At 37.1% G+C, this 17,267-nt stretch overlaps 1 protein-coding gene across 1 annotated transcript in view; it reads left to right on the top strand.

Moving 5' to 3' along the window:
• Window positions 1-17,267, top strand: part of LOC149802973 (cadherin-23-like) — a 110,081-nt gene that overhangs the window by 75,344 nt on the left and 17,470 nt on the right. Inside the window, exons 14-22 of the mRNA XM_089952512.1 lie at window positions 5,436-5,669; window positions 6,167-6,477; window positions 6,817-7,341; window positions 8,178-8,366; window positions 10,085-10,304; window positions 12,675-12,979; window positions 13,819-14,076; window positions 14,596-14,684; window positions 15,345-15,431. Coding sequence (XP_089808638.1) covers window positions 5,436-5,669; window positions 6,167-6,477; window positions 6,817-7,341; window positions 8,178-8,366; window positions 10,085-10,304; window positions 12,675-12,979; window positions 13,819-14,076; window positions 14,596-14,684; window positions 15,345-15,431 — 2,218 coding nt within the window. The remainder of the gene's footprint in view (window positions 1-5,435; window positions 5,670-6,166; window positions 6,478-6,816; window positions 7,342-8,177; window positions 8,367-10,084; window positions 10,305-12,674; window positions 12,980-13,818; window positions 14,077-14,595; window positions 14,685-15,344; window positions 15,432-17,267) is intronic.

Here is a 17,267-nt window from a genome sequence, read left to right as displayed (position 1 = left end):
TATAGGTTCGTGGGAGGCAAAACTTTGCACTTGATCAAGCCTTCGTATTGTCGAATGTTTTTCAGGTCGATGTGTTCCGTCAGCAATTGCGGTTGCCCTACAGGAAAGCGACAATATTTGCACACGTAGGGATACAGCGAACACACGTCCAAGTATTTGATTTCTTCTCCTTTCTCTTCGTCGGCTTGGTACAGCAAACAGGTGGCATTGGTCCTTCCTCCGTACAAACTATCCCTTGGGTTCAGCGGGTCCATGAACTGGTAACTTTCCACGAGGCGTTTAAACTCGGGATCGGTTTTCATACGGTGATCGTACTCGTGTTCCCACATTTCCACCACTTGGTATCCTTCCTGTTCTAACTTTAGGCGACGCTGACAAGTGTCCTGGTACAAGTCTTCCACGGTTCGTTGCAAAAACTGATTTTTGGTGCCACGGTCAGGGTAACAGACGGGACATCCGTGAAATAAGCAACCGTTAAACTCGTACACGATCTTGGGGTTTTCTAAGTCCCAGCCATCGACCGAATACGTTCCGATAGTCTTTTCGCCCCCTCCGTTGCGGGCATGCTGAGTCCACTTGTCTTCCTTGTCGCACAAGTAATGTAACCAACGTAGGGCTTTGACCGAGTATTGACGTTTGACATAGTGGGTCGTTTGAGGACTGATGACAGCCACGGTGTTTTCAGGCATGAATCGTTGGCGGTACACTAAGGAACACGCTTTGGCAATGGTGCAAGCTTCTTTCAAAGGATCGACCCCTCCGTGTTCCATGAACAGTTCTCGAAATTTTCCACAGCAACGCCGTAAAATGTCCACGTCGGAACGACAATACTTTAGCATTTCTTCCTGAAAGTCGAAAGGGTCCGAGGCGTGAGCCTGGTACCAAGCGTAAAAAGCTTCTCGTTGTTCGGTACGCATGTTGTCGGGGTCGTAATAGTGAGCCTCAGGCAAATGGGGTAGAACGCCATGTTGATTGGCTTCCGTATTGAAAAAGTGTGGAAAGTACCCTTTAGCTATTTCTGTCATTCCAAACGTTTTAGGCATTCGACTCAAAGGCATGGCCAAGTAACTCATCGAATCTTTAAACTGTACTTGTCCCACTTGCATGAAAATGATTTTGGCTCCGTTCAAAGTGACTTTAGGACGCTCGGTGCCTTGTTCCGTATAGTACCTCAAAAGAAACTGTCCATCGTATCCGGAGAAATTGTGAGCCATCACCGTGGCATGACGATGACAATCTCCGTAACGTTCGATATCCTCTTGGCTCCACGTCTTGTCGACGGGGTCTAAGACCCATTGGGCAAAATCGGCTAACGTGTTCGGCCCCCGAAAGATTTTTTCACGCCCTCCGGGAATCTTGCTGCAGTGAGGGCAATGACTGAAGATAGGTTCTTGAATGCACTTCTCGCATGCTCGATGAGCCACGCAGAAATTAGGAATGTGAATGCCGGTCTCTTGCATGCATTCGAAATCGAAAAAGATGAAATTGCCTTTCTTCTTGTGACCGTCCTCTTTCTCTGTTGGGGGTTGGTATTTTTGCACGTAACATTGGTGTTCCAAGTCCACGATGTGGTGACAAATGTGACATTTTTTCTTTCCTGAACATACGTGTGCCTTGGTATTATTGGTACGTATGACTTGTTCACACGTAGAGCACAATCTCAGCAGTTGACAAGCGCATTTCTTCTGTGAACCTTGCGTCTTCAAATGTTGTTGGTAACAGGTAGGGCTGACAAACGTGCGCAGACAAGTCGAACAAGGCACTGGTTCTTCGCTCAGACAGGGTGAAGAGGCCAAACATCCTGTGCATTTCGATCCACAATGCTTGTGTTGCTCTCGATTATTATAACCATGGTCACATTTCTCACAGTAATATCTGTATCCCAGGAATCCGGTGATACTGGTAATGGTATCGAAATGGTCATCGTGATGATAAACGTGAATGTATTTTCCGTCCTTAAAATCTTGCCCTCGAAACAACAGAGACCCGCGCACTTCTTGAGGGTGCACTTTCAAAGTGTATCGTGGAGCTAGGGCATCTTGCAATTTTTGCATCTCAGGAATGCCACAGGGTGTGTCTTTGGACATGCCAGCTTGTCGTAACAGGAGTTCTGCTTCACTTCGTTGTTTGGCTCGGTCCGATTGTCGAATGTTCTCCCAGTCTCTTTTCCATTCTGCCGTGTCGTTCTTGTTGACATAGGTTCGTCCCACCACGATGGCACGGGCTAAACACATCTGGTCATGAGGATTGTGAATTTGGACAAGGCTACGCTTAATGCTGCGAAGGTCGTTCACCAATAACATCTTTTTGCGTCCGGTCCCTTGAGGAGGAGAGACGTGGGTCATGTCCAATGTGGCTTTTCCATCGGTGATGTCAAACTGGTCATTAGATTGTTGCACGTGTTGAATCTTGTCCATGACTTTGGAAGCGGTCAATTCTGCAGGGGTGCTAAACTCGATCCAAACAGGGGATTTCAAACCGTCGTGTTGTATGGAAAGTCTCAAGCGATCGTCTTCTTTGGGTTGACATTGTCGCTTGAGTGCAGTGAGCAGAGAATCCCACACTCCGGTGATGAACCCTTCTGCTTTCTCTAACGGTACTTCGGACTTGAAATCTTTAAACTTCACCGTGTATTTGTAAGCCGTGGTTCTAAATTTTCTAGAGGAACCCTTTTCCGTCTCTCGAATGGAATAGTATTTTTCAGGGCTGACTAAGGGTGGTGAACTTGGTTTAGAGGTTTCAAATTCTGGTTCACTCATGTCCTCTTCAAAATCACTGGCATGAATTTGTGCCAAGATTTCAGCCCTGGTTCGAGGCGATAGATCACGTTTCTGCCTCTTACTTTCTTCTTCTTTCTTCTCGAATGAATTAGATCGTTTCATCTTGAAAGCAAAAAGTCAAATGACTCAAGTTCAAACACCATGAGCTTCTTTATAGTCATAGCAGACCAGCGTATATAAAAGGGTGTGTGTCTTGTCCTTTCACTATTCATTTCACTCTCAAGCCGAGCACAACGATGGAAGAGACTAACCAGATGGAACGTTTCGTCAGAGCTTTCCGAGGGGTCATTAGAAAATTCTCTTCAGACCAGCCTACGGACTACTCTCCTTCCTTTAGAGATAAAAGTCAAGATACTTGCTATATCTGTCAGAAGAAAGGGCATTGGTCTTCAGAGTGTCCAGACCGTCAAAAAAGAACAAAAACAGGGACTAAAAAAGACAAAAGTCAAGATACCTGTTATTATTGTAAAGAAAAAGGACATTGGTCTCCAGATTGCCCAAAAAAGAAACAAGAGGAGTCAGAAGAAAAAAAGGATTCTTCAGAAGAAGAGAGGGATTCTTCGGAAGAAGAGAGGGATTCTTCAGAGGAAAAAGAGGAAGAAAGAAGACAATTCTATTTACAAGAGGCAAAGAAACAGGAGAAGAAAAGAAGAAGGGAAGAAAATGAGGAAAAGACGGTGAGGAAATTTAAAAAACAGAGAGACTAAACAAGGAGAAAGAAGAAGTCAATGAACTTTTTATTAAAGTGTTGTGTTGTGAATTGTGAATTGGATTGTAAAAAATGGATAAAAGAATAAATTAATGATATAAGGTAAGTGTCTTTGAGTTTTGATTTTAAAACAAGAACGTACACTCACGCACTCATACACAGACACGTACTATAAGGGTAAAATGGGTGGGGTTTATTTTTTGAGTTATTGGCAAATTGAAATTGTATTTCTTTTCGAGAAATGTGGGTGGCCCTGAAAAGGGCCTTTTTTCTTCATGGTGAAGGGGTGAGTTTAAGCAATCAACTTTAACTGCCTTATGCCTTTGCCACGGCCAAGGCCTACTTCTGGACTGCGTAATGTTGATGATGATGATAATGATTGGGTTGAAATCACTAAGGGTGGTACGGTAGGCTTAGTCACAGAGTTGACGTGTTTAGCTCGGGAAGGTCGTATTCTCTTCGGTCGTGATAAAGAAGTCTGATACATTTGTTTCAGACTTCTTAACTCCGCTAAAATGTCCAACAGTACCGTGACCGTTTGATTCTCACCCTCTTGTTTCTTTGCTGCTACTTCTTCTTGCTGTTGCTGCTGTTGTTTTTTTCTTACCTCTTCTTCTTGTTGCTGTTGCTGTAGGAGAAAAGCCTGTTCCGCTTCCTTTTGTCGTTGTATAAATTTCTCCAATTCTTCTTTCTGTCTCTGTCTAAAATTCTCCACTTGCGGTAATGAAGAAGGTAACGAAGGTTCCGGAACAAATTCTTGCGAGGAGAGAAAATCCACAAAATCCCAATTCACCTCTTCTGAAAGTAAGTCCGGGTTCCCTTGGGCGGTCTCCGCTGCTGGTGCACCCCATTGGATCGTTTTCTGAGTTTCCGTCATGTTGAATCACTGTCGCATAGATTGACTGCACACAAGCGGTAGCAGATCTATATTGACTACGTGACGTCACAGACTGCTCTCTTCGGATTGGATGCGGCTGGCTGAATTTTGTAACGCGTGTTCGGATTGGTGAATGAACTCAATCCGTTTCAATCCTACCTGTACCTATAAATAAGCGCAGTTCAGTGCATTGATTCACCTGTTTCTAGTAGCCGCAAGATGTGGACCGACGTTCAATCTTCAACCCTTGTGTCAACAATGATGTTCAGAACGGACATGCTCATGTACGTCCGGTCCAAGTGGACTGTTGTTGATAGGACAGATACAAGTCTATGGATGAGGAGAGTTTATATAGAAAGACAAGGATGTCTCAAGAGGGTACTTGTGTATGGACCGGCAGTTAGAAGGAGTTTAAGAAGAAGAAGATGTAACAGATGCCATCTATGTTAATATTAATATTAACATAAACCCAAAGGCCCTTTTCAGGGCCAGCCATATTTCTCGAAAAGAGATAGCCTTTCCATTGCCTACCCCTTTTTTTATTTTATTTTTTATTTTATTTTGAAAAAAATATAGAGACCCTCCCTGTTTCAATTTTACATAGACCCTATACAGTCCCAGGGGTTTTTGGCCATGTTAAATTTACATAGACCCTATATTGTCCCAGGGGGTTTTGGCCATGTTAATTCCCATAGACCCTATATTGTCCCACGATTTTTCTCCATGTTAAATTTACATAGACCCTATATTGTCCCAAGGGTATTTTTAATGATAAGTCCCATAGACCCTATAATATCCCCCTTCACTACTTACGTATATACCAAATATGTGGCGGCGTACAATATACCGTTCGCGGTAGTCTTATTTATAATCGGATATCTGTCAAACATCTTTTCTCAAGCATAATAAATGCTACAAAAATTAAATTGTATAGGGTAAGTATCATTATTTAGATCACATCCAATATGCCATCAAACGAGAAAAGATATAACATTTTGTTAGCATTGCACTTGACCAATCGAAAAAGTGATTCATAGACATGTTAAATTATAGCTTCCCTATTTTTCAGCCACCCTAACAGTAACTTTAAAGGATGTTAACGACAACGATCCCTATTTTATTCTTGAGGGAAATGCAACGTACTACAAAACGAGAGTCAGTGAAAATGCCGACAATCCAACGATTCTCATGAGTGTTTGGGCGACAGATAAGGATAAAAACAGAAAGATTAATTACAGGATCAGTAATTATACACTACATGCTGGCATGAATAATAGTGCCTTTCAAATTGATGCTATAACAGGTGAGTAAATTGAAATTGTTTGCATATACAAGTACTTGGACTTCTGCCATTCAGGACTATAAGAACCTAGATTGTGTACTTGTAAAATTGGCAATAGCAACAGTAGCAGAAGCAGCTTTTATTGTTGATATTGATGCAGTTGTTGGTGGTGGTGATGATGATAATCTTGGATGTCGATCTTTAAATGTTTGAGATCTGTTTCATTCCTTAACGCACCCAGCATTAGTTTTATACTCTTTTGGACATGTTCCCTGTTAAATTCAACTTTCATGCATAGTCTATCACTTATTGACCGATTTCGTGAAACATGCGGGCACCAATTTTCGTTCAGCGACTTTTCGAAATACGTTTTATGTCTGATTTGTCATTGGTCAAACACTGTTGACAATCTTTAATCGATTGATTTTTGTTTCTTTTTGCCGGTACCATTTCAACAATTTTGCTCTTTCAGGCATATAAAGCATTTTCAGAACATATAAATTCTTATGTCTTTCTAGGTGTGCTATCTAAAAATGGTACGGTCGATAGAGAAAGTACACCAACAGTTAATCTTACGGTCATCGCGACAGATAATGGATATCCTTCCAGACATTCGAATGTTACAGTATCAATCATAATCGTCGACTTCAATGATAACACACCTCAGTTTTGTTCTCATAATACAACATATTATGTGATGGAAAATATGAACAAGAGTACAACTGTTGCCATTATCAATGCAACCGACGCTGATGAAGGACCAAATAAAATATTGCACTATAAAACTGACACGACGGAGAAAGTTCCTTTTGATATAAATGAAACTACGGTGAGTGGATTTATTTCTTCCCAAATTTGTATAAATAAGAGATAGATAAACAAACAGTGCTATATATCATTTGCAGTAACGTCTACTAGCCATTGGCAGGAATTATTTGAGCTTACAATTAAAATTTCACTTTTTGTGGAAGATATTTATTCATATGTTGAGTTGCTGGTACCGTTTCGAAAGTGTGAAGTTATACGTTCGTGACTGATGTTTTATAATCTTGCTGTTTTATAATTAACAGTTTTTAACCTAATTCCTTGCAGATTTTGGTGAAACAGCTTTAGGGACCACGATGCATACTAATACATTATTGTTTTATGCATTTAATTTATTTTTCAGGGCGAAATATTCGTATCTAATTATCTTGACAGAGAGGGTCCTCAGGGTCAGTCCTTTATGCTTACCATTGTAGCCAGGGACAGTCCAGAGGATACTAAGTTAGTTAGGATGAATACCACAATCATTACAATCCAGTTGCTTGATATAAACGATAATCGACCGCAGTTTCCGAACCAAACTCTTGAAACGAAAACACCCAGAGATACAGCGGTAAATAGTACAATATTTACAGTCATAGCAACAGATGCCGATGCTAACGAGAATGCCGATGTTACCTTTTCTATTGCAAACGACACAAATGCATCAAATTATTTTGATATTCTCAATATTAGAAAAAACGAAGGAAGAGTGATCATTTCCAAAAGCCTCCTTAATTTGGTGGGATGGCACAACATCACTCTGATTGCCACCGATAATGGAAAACCAAGGCTTAGCTCAAACAAGACACTATACATTGACATCCTAGACGTGAACCTAAATGCTCCTGAAATAGGAAACGTGCCAGGAAAGATCAAAATTTATGAGGTAAGAGCATGACTACGTATCAGGTAAATATGGAACCTTGTTTGTCCTTTAATGTTTCTGCATATTGCTATAACGCCATATAGTATCAGCCACGTCATTGAATTGATTTTGTTTTCATATAATATGTACATTGTTGTGGGTATATCGAACAGGCAGCTCACGAAAACATATCTTAAAGGTTTTCTGGACATTGTTTGGTATCTTTCATTGTTACTTTCGCAAATTACTTTCGAATTATTAGTCCGTCATTGAAGTCTTTCTTCTATATTTTCCGTTTTTATAATATTTCTTTTGGGGGTGGGCGTGGTGAGTCCGGTGTGTGTTTATTTAATATGCTATGCTCTGTAAATACTTTCATACTCTGAGAATGCAGTCAAAACATAAGACTAACAAGATAACAAACGTATACATTTATATTACTCAATAGATGTGTGTGCTGTTAAAACTACATCAAATATCTCCAATTCACTGCCCTTTTAAAGGCTCAAGAGTCTAGATGATACACACAAAAAAACTATATTAGAGAACGCATAAAACAAATCTAGTAGTAATTGAATCGAATCTTCTTCCATAATTTGAGATTAAATTTAAGAAGAGTCTTTAAGTATTATGTTGTTTATTGTATGAAATTGTTAAAAAAAAACATATCTCTGGTTCAGTAATCAAAAGACAATCAGAAATGGATGCAAATTTTGTTTTTACCAAACAATGATTATAAAGGTTTCAAATCTAAACTAAAAGTACTGAAACACAAAGAGGTCATTTTTTAAATGTCTTAAGCGTCAAACGTCTATCAAAGCAAGATGCTGAAATTGTATTTACGTTTTTTGTTTCAGTGTGCATCCAAGACTTTTAAGGTACTGAAAATAAATGCGACGGACAACGACAAGAGCAGTCCTAATAATAAATATCACTTCAGCATGTCCATCATACAACCACAAAACAGTACGAGTTTCATCATCAAGGATACAGGAGAAGTGCTTGTTAATGCTAACCTGAGTGTTGCCAACATTTCCATATACGAGGTTTACTGTTTGTTACAATATTTTTCACTCCACTTCATTGATTTTACATATTTTAAGTTCCTAAGTTACATTCTAAGTTCTACTTTAAAGCCAGTCCATGCGACTCTATCCTAGTTTGTTATTTTTATGCAAATTGCAGGCCAATATGCGTTGTAGATTATATATTGGATTGCATCTTTTTACTGTAATTAGAGAGTCAGGGAGGAAAGTGAAAAACTGATGGTTATACATTGATTAAAATAGATGATCCTTTTGGGATGCTTAATTAGGAACTTGAAATGTTAAAGATGAAAATTTAAGAGTTCTTTGTGATGATAAAGTTATCGTTGTATAAAGAACAGGATATTTTATTCACATATATCAAAAATGTTTGACAGAAAGAAATTGTCTGAGTACATGATACTTATAGGATCAATCGTAGAGAAGTACGTACTATAAAGATCATGTTGATCCCAGGTAATAAGTAAAAAAATTCAGCATCTATATATACGAATGTTTCAACATTAACAGAAGGTTAACTTTGTGAAATTATTGTTTTTATTTACCTAGGTAAAATAAAAGATATCAAAATAAGTCAGTCAGCAAAAAAAAAAATTCTACATACATTTGGAACATCAGGAAAACTTAAGAAATGTTCATTTTTGCTCCATAAGATATAGGGTTGTCTATTTTAGTCAATTATTCACACTAAATGATAAAATACATTTTAAACCACAAAAAATTTCCATGTATCTTGAAGATATCATATTCAGATATTACTTTGGTTCCCAGTAGTAGAGTTTAATAATGAAAACTCGAGTTAGCACACATCGGTTAATGTAAATGACGATATTGGTAGTTAATAAGGAACACTGTAGTGATTCGTATCGTCAAAATTTCATTGAAAAGTAATGTTACAAACTATTTATCCTTGTTACTGGCCTATGAGAAAGAGTGAAGATCAAGTCTCTGATCTAATTCAGCCAGTCATAAGACAAGTGTAAAGATGCTTTATATGGCATAGTTTTAAAAGATATATAGTCATGATTCACTTACAAAATATGGCTTTCTAATGTTATTCGCAAACTCTTGAAAGTGATAGAGCTATGATATGTATCATTTGATGTTTGATTTTAGGTGAAATTGTCCTATGCCAGTGTTATTTTTGATGCTCTTCATGTGTATGTCCATTTGTATGTACCGCTGTCTACCTCTGAACCTGTTTGCAGCTAGCAAAACGATAATTATATATTTTTAATGATCTGCATGATAGAGACATGCGTCAGGCATTATCTTTTGTTGTTGTTGTAGGGTTTCGCGCCATTTTTTAGCACACGATAAGCTATAAATGGCGGTCAGTTTTAATGATGTAGGAAGAACCCGGAAAACCCCCAGAAAGAACCACCCACCCACGAGAAGCTACTGGCAAGCTTTCTTACGTACCCACATTAGCCGAATCCGAGACTCGAACCCACGCAGACAGAGGTGAGATGGCAGTGATCCGTAACGTAGAGCACTTTAGACCACTCGGCCGCTCGGGGCCCTGACTGATCTTTTGTAATAGTTGTGTTACTCTTCCTGGGGTCTCTATTTGTTGTGCCGAGTTGGCTAGTTGTAGTGCAGACGGTCCAGGTTTATTTTACCTACAAGTAAGGATTGTTACATTATTGCACGTATAAATCATCAATCTGCTCTTATAGACACATACTAACTAACGTTCCTTCTTTTAAAATATAAAGGTCCAAATCATGGCAACTGACCTGGGAACTCCAAATCGTACATCTTCGCCTGTGATAATTAATATTGAAGTGGGCGACGTGAATGACCAGCCACCAAGTTTCACAGAGTCAAATTTCAATTTTTCTGTTCAAGAGGGAACAGAAAACAAACCTATAGGTCAAGTTGTAGCATATGATCCGGACAAAAATTCCGTTTCATGCTTCACTTTCAAGGACATAGGTAATTTTGTTTTTCTTCTAAATGTATTTCGTTCTCTCTATGTAACTGTCATCCGTACGTACCTATCTATCGTGTTTAAAATTGTTTATTAACATAGACCAGGTATATTTTTAATCGATTGGCAAGATTATATTTTCCTTAACTATTTGCTATCCACAATATGGTTTAGCAACACGTGAGTAAACATATGAAGCATGCTATGAAATCGGGGTGCGAATAGCTGAAAATTATGTTGTTGTTGTTGTTGTGGGGTTTAACGCCATTTACAGCACATGATAGGCTATACATGGCGGCCAGTATTAATGGTGGAGGAAGAACCCGGGGAAAACTCCGGAAAGAACCACCGACCCACGAGAAGCTACTGGCAAGCTTTCCAACATACCCACATTGGCTGAATTCGAGACTCGAACCCACGCAGACAGAGGTGAGATGGCAGTGATCCGTAACGCAGAGCGCTTTAGACCACTCGGCAACTCGGGGCCCCGAAAATTCTGTATTAAGTGGTATATTTAAAGGGAATATCCGGTTAGAAGCATACTATCTACGCAGTCGATGACTTCACATAAGCTGCTACATCCGTATAATGTGAGCACATTTGGTCCATTGATGTAACAGTTATTTTCCATCCCAGTAGATTAAACTTTATCGCAGATGCGCTACATTGGTGCATATAACCAGCCCGTTATTGTTGTTTTAGCTCTGTAAGGCCTATTGAACTCCACCGTAGCTTCGCGCGAGCGCGCGCGTGTGTGTGTGTGTTTGAGAGAGATAGAGAGCTAGTTTATACATTATTATTGATAGTGTGAGTAGGTGAGCTCGCTTCATGTTCGGTAGCAAAATCACAAACATGTTATTTTATAAAACAAAAAACATAGTGTAATGAATAAGCAACTGTTATCCACAACTGTAACCTAATTCGTGATATCTGCTATCATAAAAAGTCTATCACATATAACTAGACATCTTAACTACGTCAGATACTACGTTTTATCCGTGACCCATCTGTGTACCGGGTTCGTTAAATGTGATGACCTCTGAAATTATTGTCATACTCCCACTAACTAAATGAATGTATGCAAGAAATATAGCTTTAAATTAAATTTCCTTTCTTAATTATTTCGTTTTTACTTCATCAACTGCCGACATTTACAGGGATTACGAATGAGAAATGGGATCTTGTATAGATTGTATAATTTATCTCAAAATATAGAATTAATCTAAACATACGTATCATTAATTAATGTTAATGTAAATAGTTTGCAAAAATTTAATCAATACAAAAGTAGAGTCAAGTTCATCAATGTGATCTCGAAGATATCGTGTACATACAGCCATTATTATTAGGAAGATATGTCTGTATAAAGTCACCAGAAAAAGGGAGCTAATTCAGCTCGTCTCAGAAAACAAAAGAATAAAGCCAACATGGCGCAGACCGATGATAATTATCTTTCTTATCTGGTTAACCATAAGTTTGAAAATTGGTACAATATCCTAGGATTTTACGAGAATTAATATAATGAAAACAAGTAGGAAAGCCTGACTTTCTCTTTAATAATATTTATATAAAAAATGTTAAACCTTAAACCTTGTCCTTCCATGGAGTCGTCCGTTCAAAGCTTTGCTTTCATGATTCGAGTCTTATACGTAGGAGGCTTTAACTGTATAATTAATGAAATGTATGATTCAATAAAGTGGCTGAAAACATAGTACTCACAGCGTATGAAATACAGAACCGCAAATTTTGCAAGATGAATTCAGTTTTTCTTTAGGAGGGTCTACCAGTGGTAATATAAAGGCTGGAACAACCCATTGGTGATAGTGTCGAGGAAGGACTTTGCTTTTCACTTAAACGTATCAGGACTAATGTATTATATTAGAAATTGCCTTGGTGGGCGAAACTATGTTACTTGGTCAATCAGCAAGGTTATTTACCATGCTGTACAAACAGATGTTTGATTCGTCCTGGAAATTAAGTATCACTCGTACAGCAAGGTGGATTGTCTGAGCCATATCTTTGAATGTCATACTAATAGTATAGTAATAACTGAGTTGACCTAAATGTTCTTGCGGTATGGGAAGACACAGCCGATGGCATATCGTAAGTATCTGATTGAAACCGAGATTCTCATTCTCAGTTACAGCCTCTGGTGTTCTACGCAAATACTTATAAGATATTTTAGGAACAATATTAAACTTAGGATTTCTTTTATAGCTAACACACAATTTGCCTGAAAGAAAGGTCTCAGTCCAAATGCTGTTACACATTTTCACCGTTTTTATTTTGCTTCGCTTTTGATTCTTACCCAGAAATTTAAACAAGCAGCATATATTTACACATTTAAAAATTGTATGGCTTTTTCCTTTGTACAGGGACGTATGCAGATTATTTCGATATCAATGAAAAGGGTTATATTATCGTAAAAAAACCATTAGACAGAGAAAATAAAACCCAGTCAACAATAACATTTGGTGTGGAAGTAAGGGATTGTTCGGTAGTGGAGGATGTAAGTGATCAGTGTGGAAACTACCCATTGAAGTGGAATTCAACGGATACAGCCAATGTTAGAATCGATGTGTTAGATGCAGATGACAATCCACCACAATTTATATCTGACGTTCTGAGAGTAGGCATGAGGAGAAATACAGAACCCAATAAGGAAATTTTAGAGCTGAAGGTTAATACATATCTATCTGTCTTTCTATCTATCTATCTGTATATCTATCTGTCTGTCTATCTATCTATCTATCTATCTATCTATCTATCTATCTGTCTGTCCATCTATCTATCTATCTATCTATCTATGTATCTATGTATCTATCTATCTATCTATCTATCTGTCTGTCTATCTATCTATCTCTATATCTATCTATCTCTATATCTATCTATCTATCTATCTATCTATCTATCTATCTATCTATTTATCTATCTATCTATCTATCTATCTATCTATCTATCTATTCACCTAGCTAAGCAAAAACTTACCGACTTTAAATCAACACAAAACTATAAAATACATATACATTTTGTAATTACAAAATCTTTGCTTCCTCCTTAATCGTTCTATGATAGAAATAAACACTGCAAAATGAAAATACACATATTGATGTGATTACCGGATTGTCTTGCTTGAATTGTCTTAGATTCATTGTACGTTGTATGAAAAATACGAATGAGTAGACAATCATAAAATAAAAATGCAGGATAACGTCTGGTCTTTTGAGAAAATAGTAGCGTTGAACGTAAGTCAGAAGTACTTGTAAGTAGCTGATTAAATATATTAAGGAACAGCTATAATCTTTATGAACTTAATTATATGTTTACACTCCAGTTTCAGTCATTTAGAATGAACTTTTTAGAGAATCATTTTAATTGCAAAAAGTTACATAAAGATGAGAGGTTAATCGACATTGCTCGTTATGTAATTAAAAATATGTTCTTACTTAAAGTCGCGAACTATGAAGACCTCCCTCCCAACTTCTGGTTGACATTTTCTTGTTCTTCTATTATTTGCAGGGTAAAGTCACTGACAAAGATTTGCCTCAAAATGGCATTGAAAAGTGGGTCTTCGAAATGGTTTCATTTAACATGACCGGAGACCTTAATAAGTTATTAAGCAACCAAAACTTAGAAAAACGCTGCACCAGTATGATATGTGTTACCGGAAATGGTACTGTTGTGAACAATATGTGGTACACTCAAGACATGTCGGGAATTTTCAATCTGAATGTCCTCGTGAGGGATGGGGCAGGAAACAGCACCGCTTACATTCAAGTATGCATTTTCTCTCTGTCATATCTCACCTATCTCTTTGCCACCAGCAACATCCTCCACCCACCCACCCTCGGCCCCAGAAAAATGGATCTGTTCCAAAATATCAAAATTAAGCTGTGGATGTGCTTTGGAATAAAAAATATCAGTTGTTGCAAAATGACCATCAAAAGTATTGTTCCAAATATTTTCAACACATGCAAAGAATTCAGATGTAAGCGACCTTTCGTAACAAGCGTTTTTTTATTTAGGAGCCAATAATCATAGTGCATGTGTATATGATAATTTGAAGAATAATGTATTATTATTATTAAATATCAGTCACACATCTTTCAGTTTATGTGACACATCAGCACATTATGAAGCTCAACATATTAGGAAGTTTACCGTTTATTCGGATATTTTCCATTTACCTTCTATTGTGATTTTCTTTAATCTTCATTCTTTTATTCGTACGTTTTTTGAGCTTATTCTTTGATCTGTGCTATTATCAAGTAAATATCATGTAGTCAACATTTGCAGATCTTTTTGATCGCTGACTCGCAAGTTTTAAAAATGACACTTTTGGGAGATAGAACGACGGTTGCTTTGACAAAGGATACAATCTTAAGGTAACGTGTTATAAAAATATTAACAGAAGTTTTATTAGTGTCATGTTGCATATATTAACTTCATTCTAGTTAATTTAAACAGATACATAAATAGTTATAATTTGAGGGAGCGCTTACCGAAAATAGAAGGCAAAGAAAAAAGCACTCTTTTTGCATGATTTTCTATAATTACACTTTTAATGGTTCCAACATTCGATTCATCCAATTACACTAATCGGTCAATTAACAATTTTTTGTATCTCATCGTCGCGATCATATTCTAGAATTTGCGATGAAATAGTTTAAATGTAACTCGATTATGACGAATCGTTTCAAACATATGCTACTTCACGACAATGCAATACATACTGAGTGTAAAGTTTTATTTTTTCTGATATGTCTTCAATTGGAATTAACTACACTTTACAAAGTTGCATTTACTTAAACCAAAAATGTGTAATTTTTAATGTATGTGACATTATTTAATGGCTTGTGGAAGCTAGGAAAGAAATATCTTGTCAAATTGCAGTTAGTTACTTATGTTTGATGTGAGATGAATAAAACTGGCAAGAGTCTGACAGCATTGTCATACTCAGATAAAGAAAGATTCTATTTGTATATCTTGTTTAACTTTTTACTTATGTCAAATCACTTTCTTAAACAATCTCATATATATTTTAGTGCATGCAGTAGTGCGACCGGAAAATTATTCGTATACGACAACATTGAAGATCACATAACAGACGATGGTAAAGTAGAAACAACCAAGTAAGTACCTGGACTTGATTTTACGTCACATCTAAGGTTTTCGTATTCAGAATGAAATTGTTAAATACTACCTTTCTTACCACCTGAGGATGAAGCCAATATTTTGTAAACAATTTTAAAAAAAATAGATATACAAAATTAAACAAATTCATATTATCATGAATTATACCAACACAATGCTTGCTTTATTTTAGAAGAAACGTTGAGGAGTGTCTCAGATCTGAGAATATTGAAATAAACTATTGTTCATTATTTCTACATCTGATGTACACAATACTGAAAATATATGACGTAAAGGTTTCAATTTCATGGGCAATTTTTAAAACAACCTTGGCTCAACTTTGACCTGAAGTGTTTTCTTGTCTTGTACACCAGGTACAACGATTACTAATGTTATAAATTGAATTCCGCAGAAAGCTAAATGGTGATTTTAACAGAGAAATCAATAAACGAAATGGTTTTAAAGTCTGTGGCATAGAAAATGTAAATGCAGTGTGCTTTTCAAAACTAGGCAAGATCAATTGCATCATGAGAGATATTACTAGCGGTGCATCGATCTCGATATAATACATATGCGATGACTTGTGTGTGTGTGTGTTTCTTTTGCATATTTTTATGTGGCTTTTTAAGTTACAGTAAGATTTCTTAATTTGGAATGTTATCTTTTGAAGACAAAAATAGAAATTATAAAAAACATTGTTTTTCATTCATTAGAAGCAACTTTCGTTAAAATCGTTTGTGCATTTGTACTTATTTCTACAAAGCAGTGGAGAGTTGTTGTACTGATACTTCCTGTGTCAGCATGTACTCGTATAAAAGTTATATACATATGTACCTGAACTATTCTTTCTTGCGAAATCGTAGGAAAGAGTTTGAAGCGGATTTCATATCATCTATTGCCAGCGTGAGGGATGAGGGTGGTTAACTTTGTGCATATTTGTACATGATTTGTACATTCGTGAGTAATCTTTGGCTTTTCGCGCAGGATTTGTTTGCACCCTGTATGCAAGCTATTATAAATTAAACTATAGAAACATAGTATGGGAATGCATTTTGATGAGTCCTTCAGCCTTATCAGAAAAGAAGGTCAATTTGACCAGTCTGTCGCGCCTCACTAACGTTGGTTATAAATTGTAATTTAAGTTTTTTTCACAAACTCTGTTATTGGTAGGATAATCAAATTATAAGGTTGTTATGAAACCTACTAATTCCACATCCTTATCACGGAAGAACTTCACTTTGAATTTTACTCGTTTTAGTGAACATTGTTGCTTTTATTGGTGTACTGAAATCATGAAACTTAGTGAGGGGACATATCATTATCACTGCTACAACCTTATTACAAAAGTACGTTTTCAGCAATGGTATGATCGTGGGAACTACTTGCATGCTATCGCCTTTTTGTCTCTTATTGTTACTGCTTCTCTGCGTTAAACCTAGGAACATATTAATTTCTCAGATATTTAATCCATTTCGATGTTTATGGAGCAGAAGTTCATTTAAGAAAGAATATTTGACCGCCTGAAGTGACACATTGAATATATATGTGGAGCACTTCGTTATTGTCCAATGACGCTGTAAGCCAGGCGTGCGAGTTTCTTATAGCAACATCGGGTTGCTAAAAATATATCAACTGACGACTGTTGCATATTCACATCGTTTACTTGTTATACACTTGTTACACTACTTATACTAAGAGAAACATGCTGTCAAGCATCTGGACGAGCAAGTGTCAATCATCGTTGTCGGAAATGTCAAGATATCTCGTCTACATAGTCATTAATTTTATTGGATTAAATGAATCTGGACCAGAATCAAAATTACAGTAAAGTAAAC

Source organism: Sinohyriopsis cumingii, chromosome 3 (assembly GCF_028554795.1).
Source record: "Sinohyriopsis cumingii isolate HCF-2022 chromosome 3, ASM2855479v2, whole genome shotgun sequence".
Taxonomy (NCBI): domain Eukaryota; kingdom Metazoa; phylum Mollusca; class Bivalvia; order Unionida; family Unionidae; genus Sinohyriopsis; species Sinohyriopsis cumingii.
This window is presented reverse-complemented; position numbering and strand designations above follow the sequence as displayed.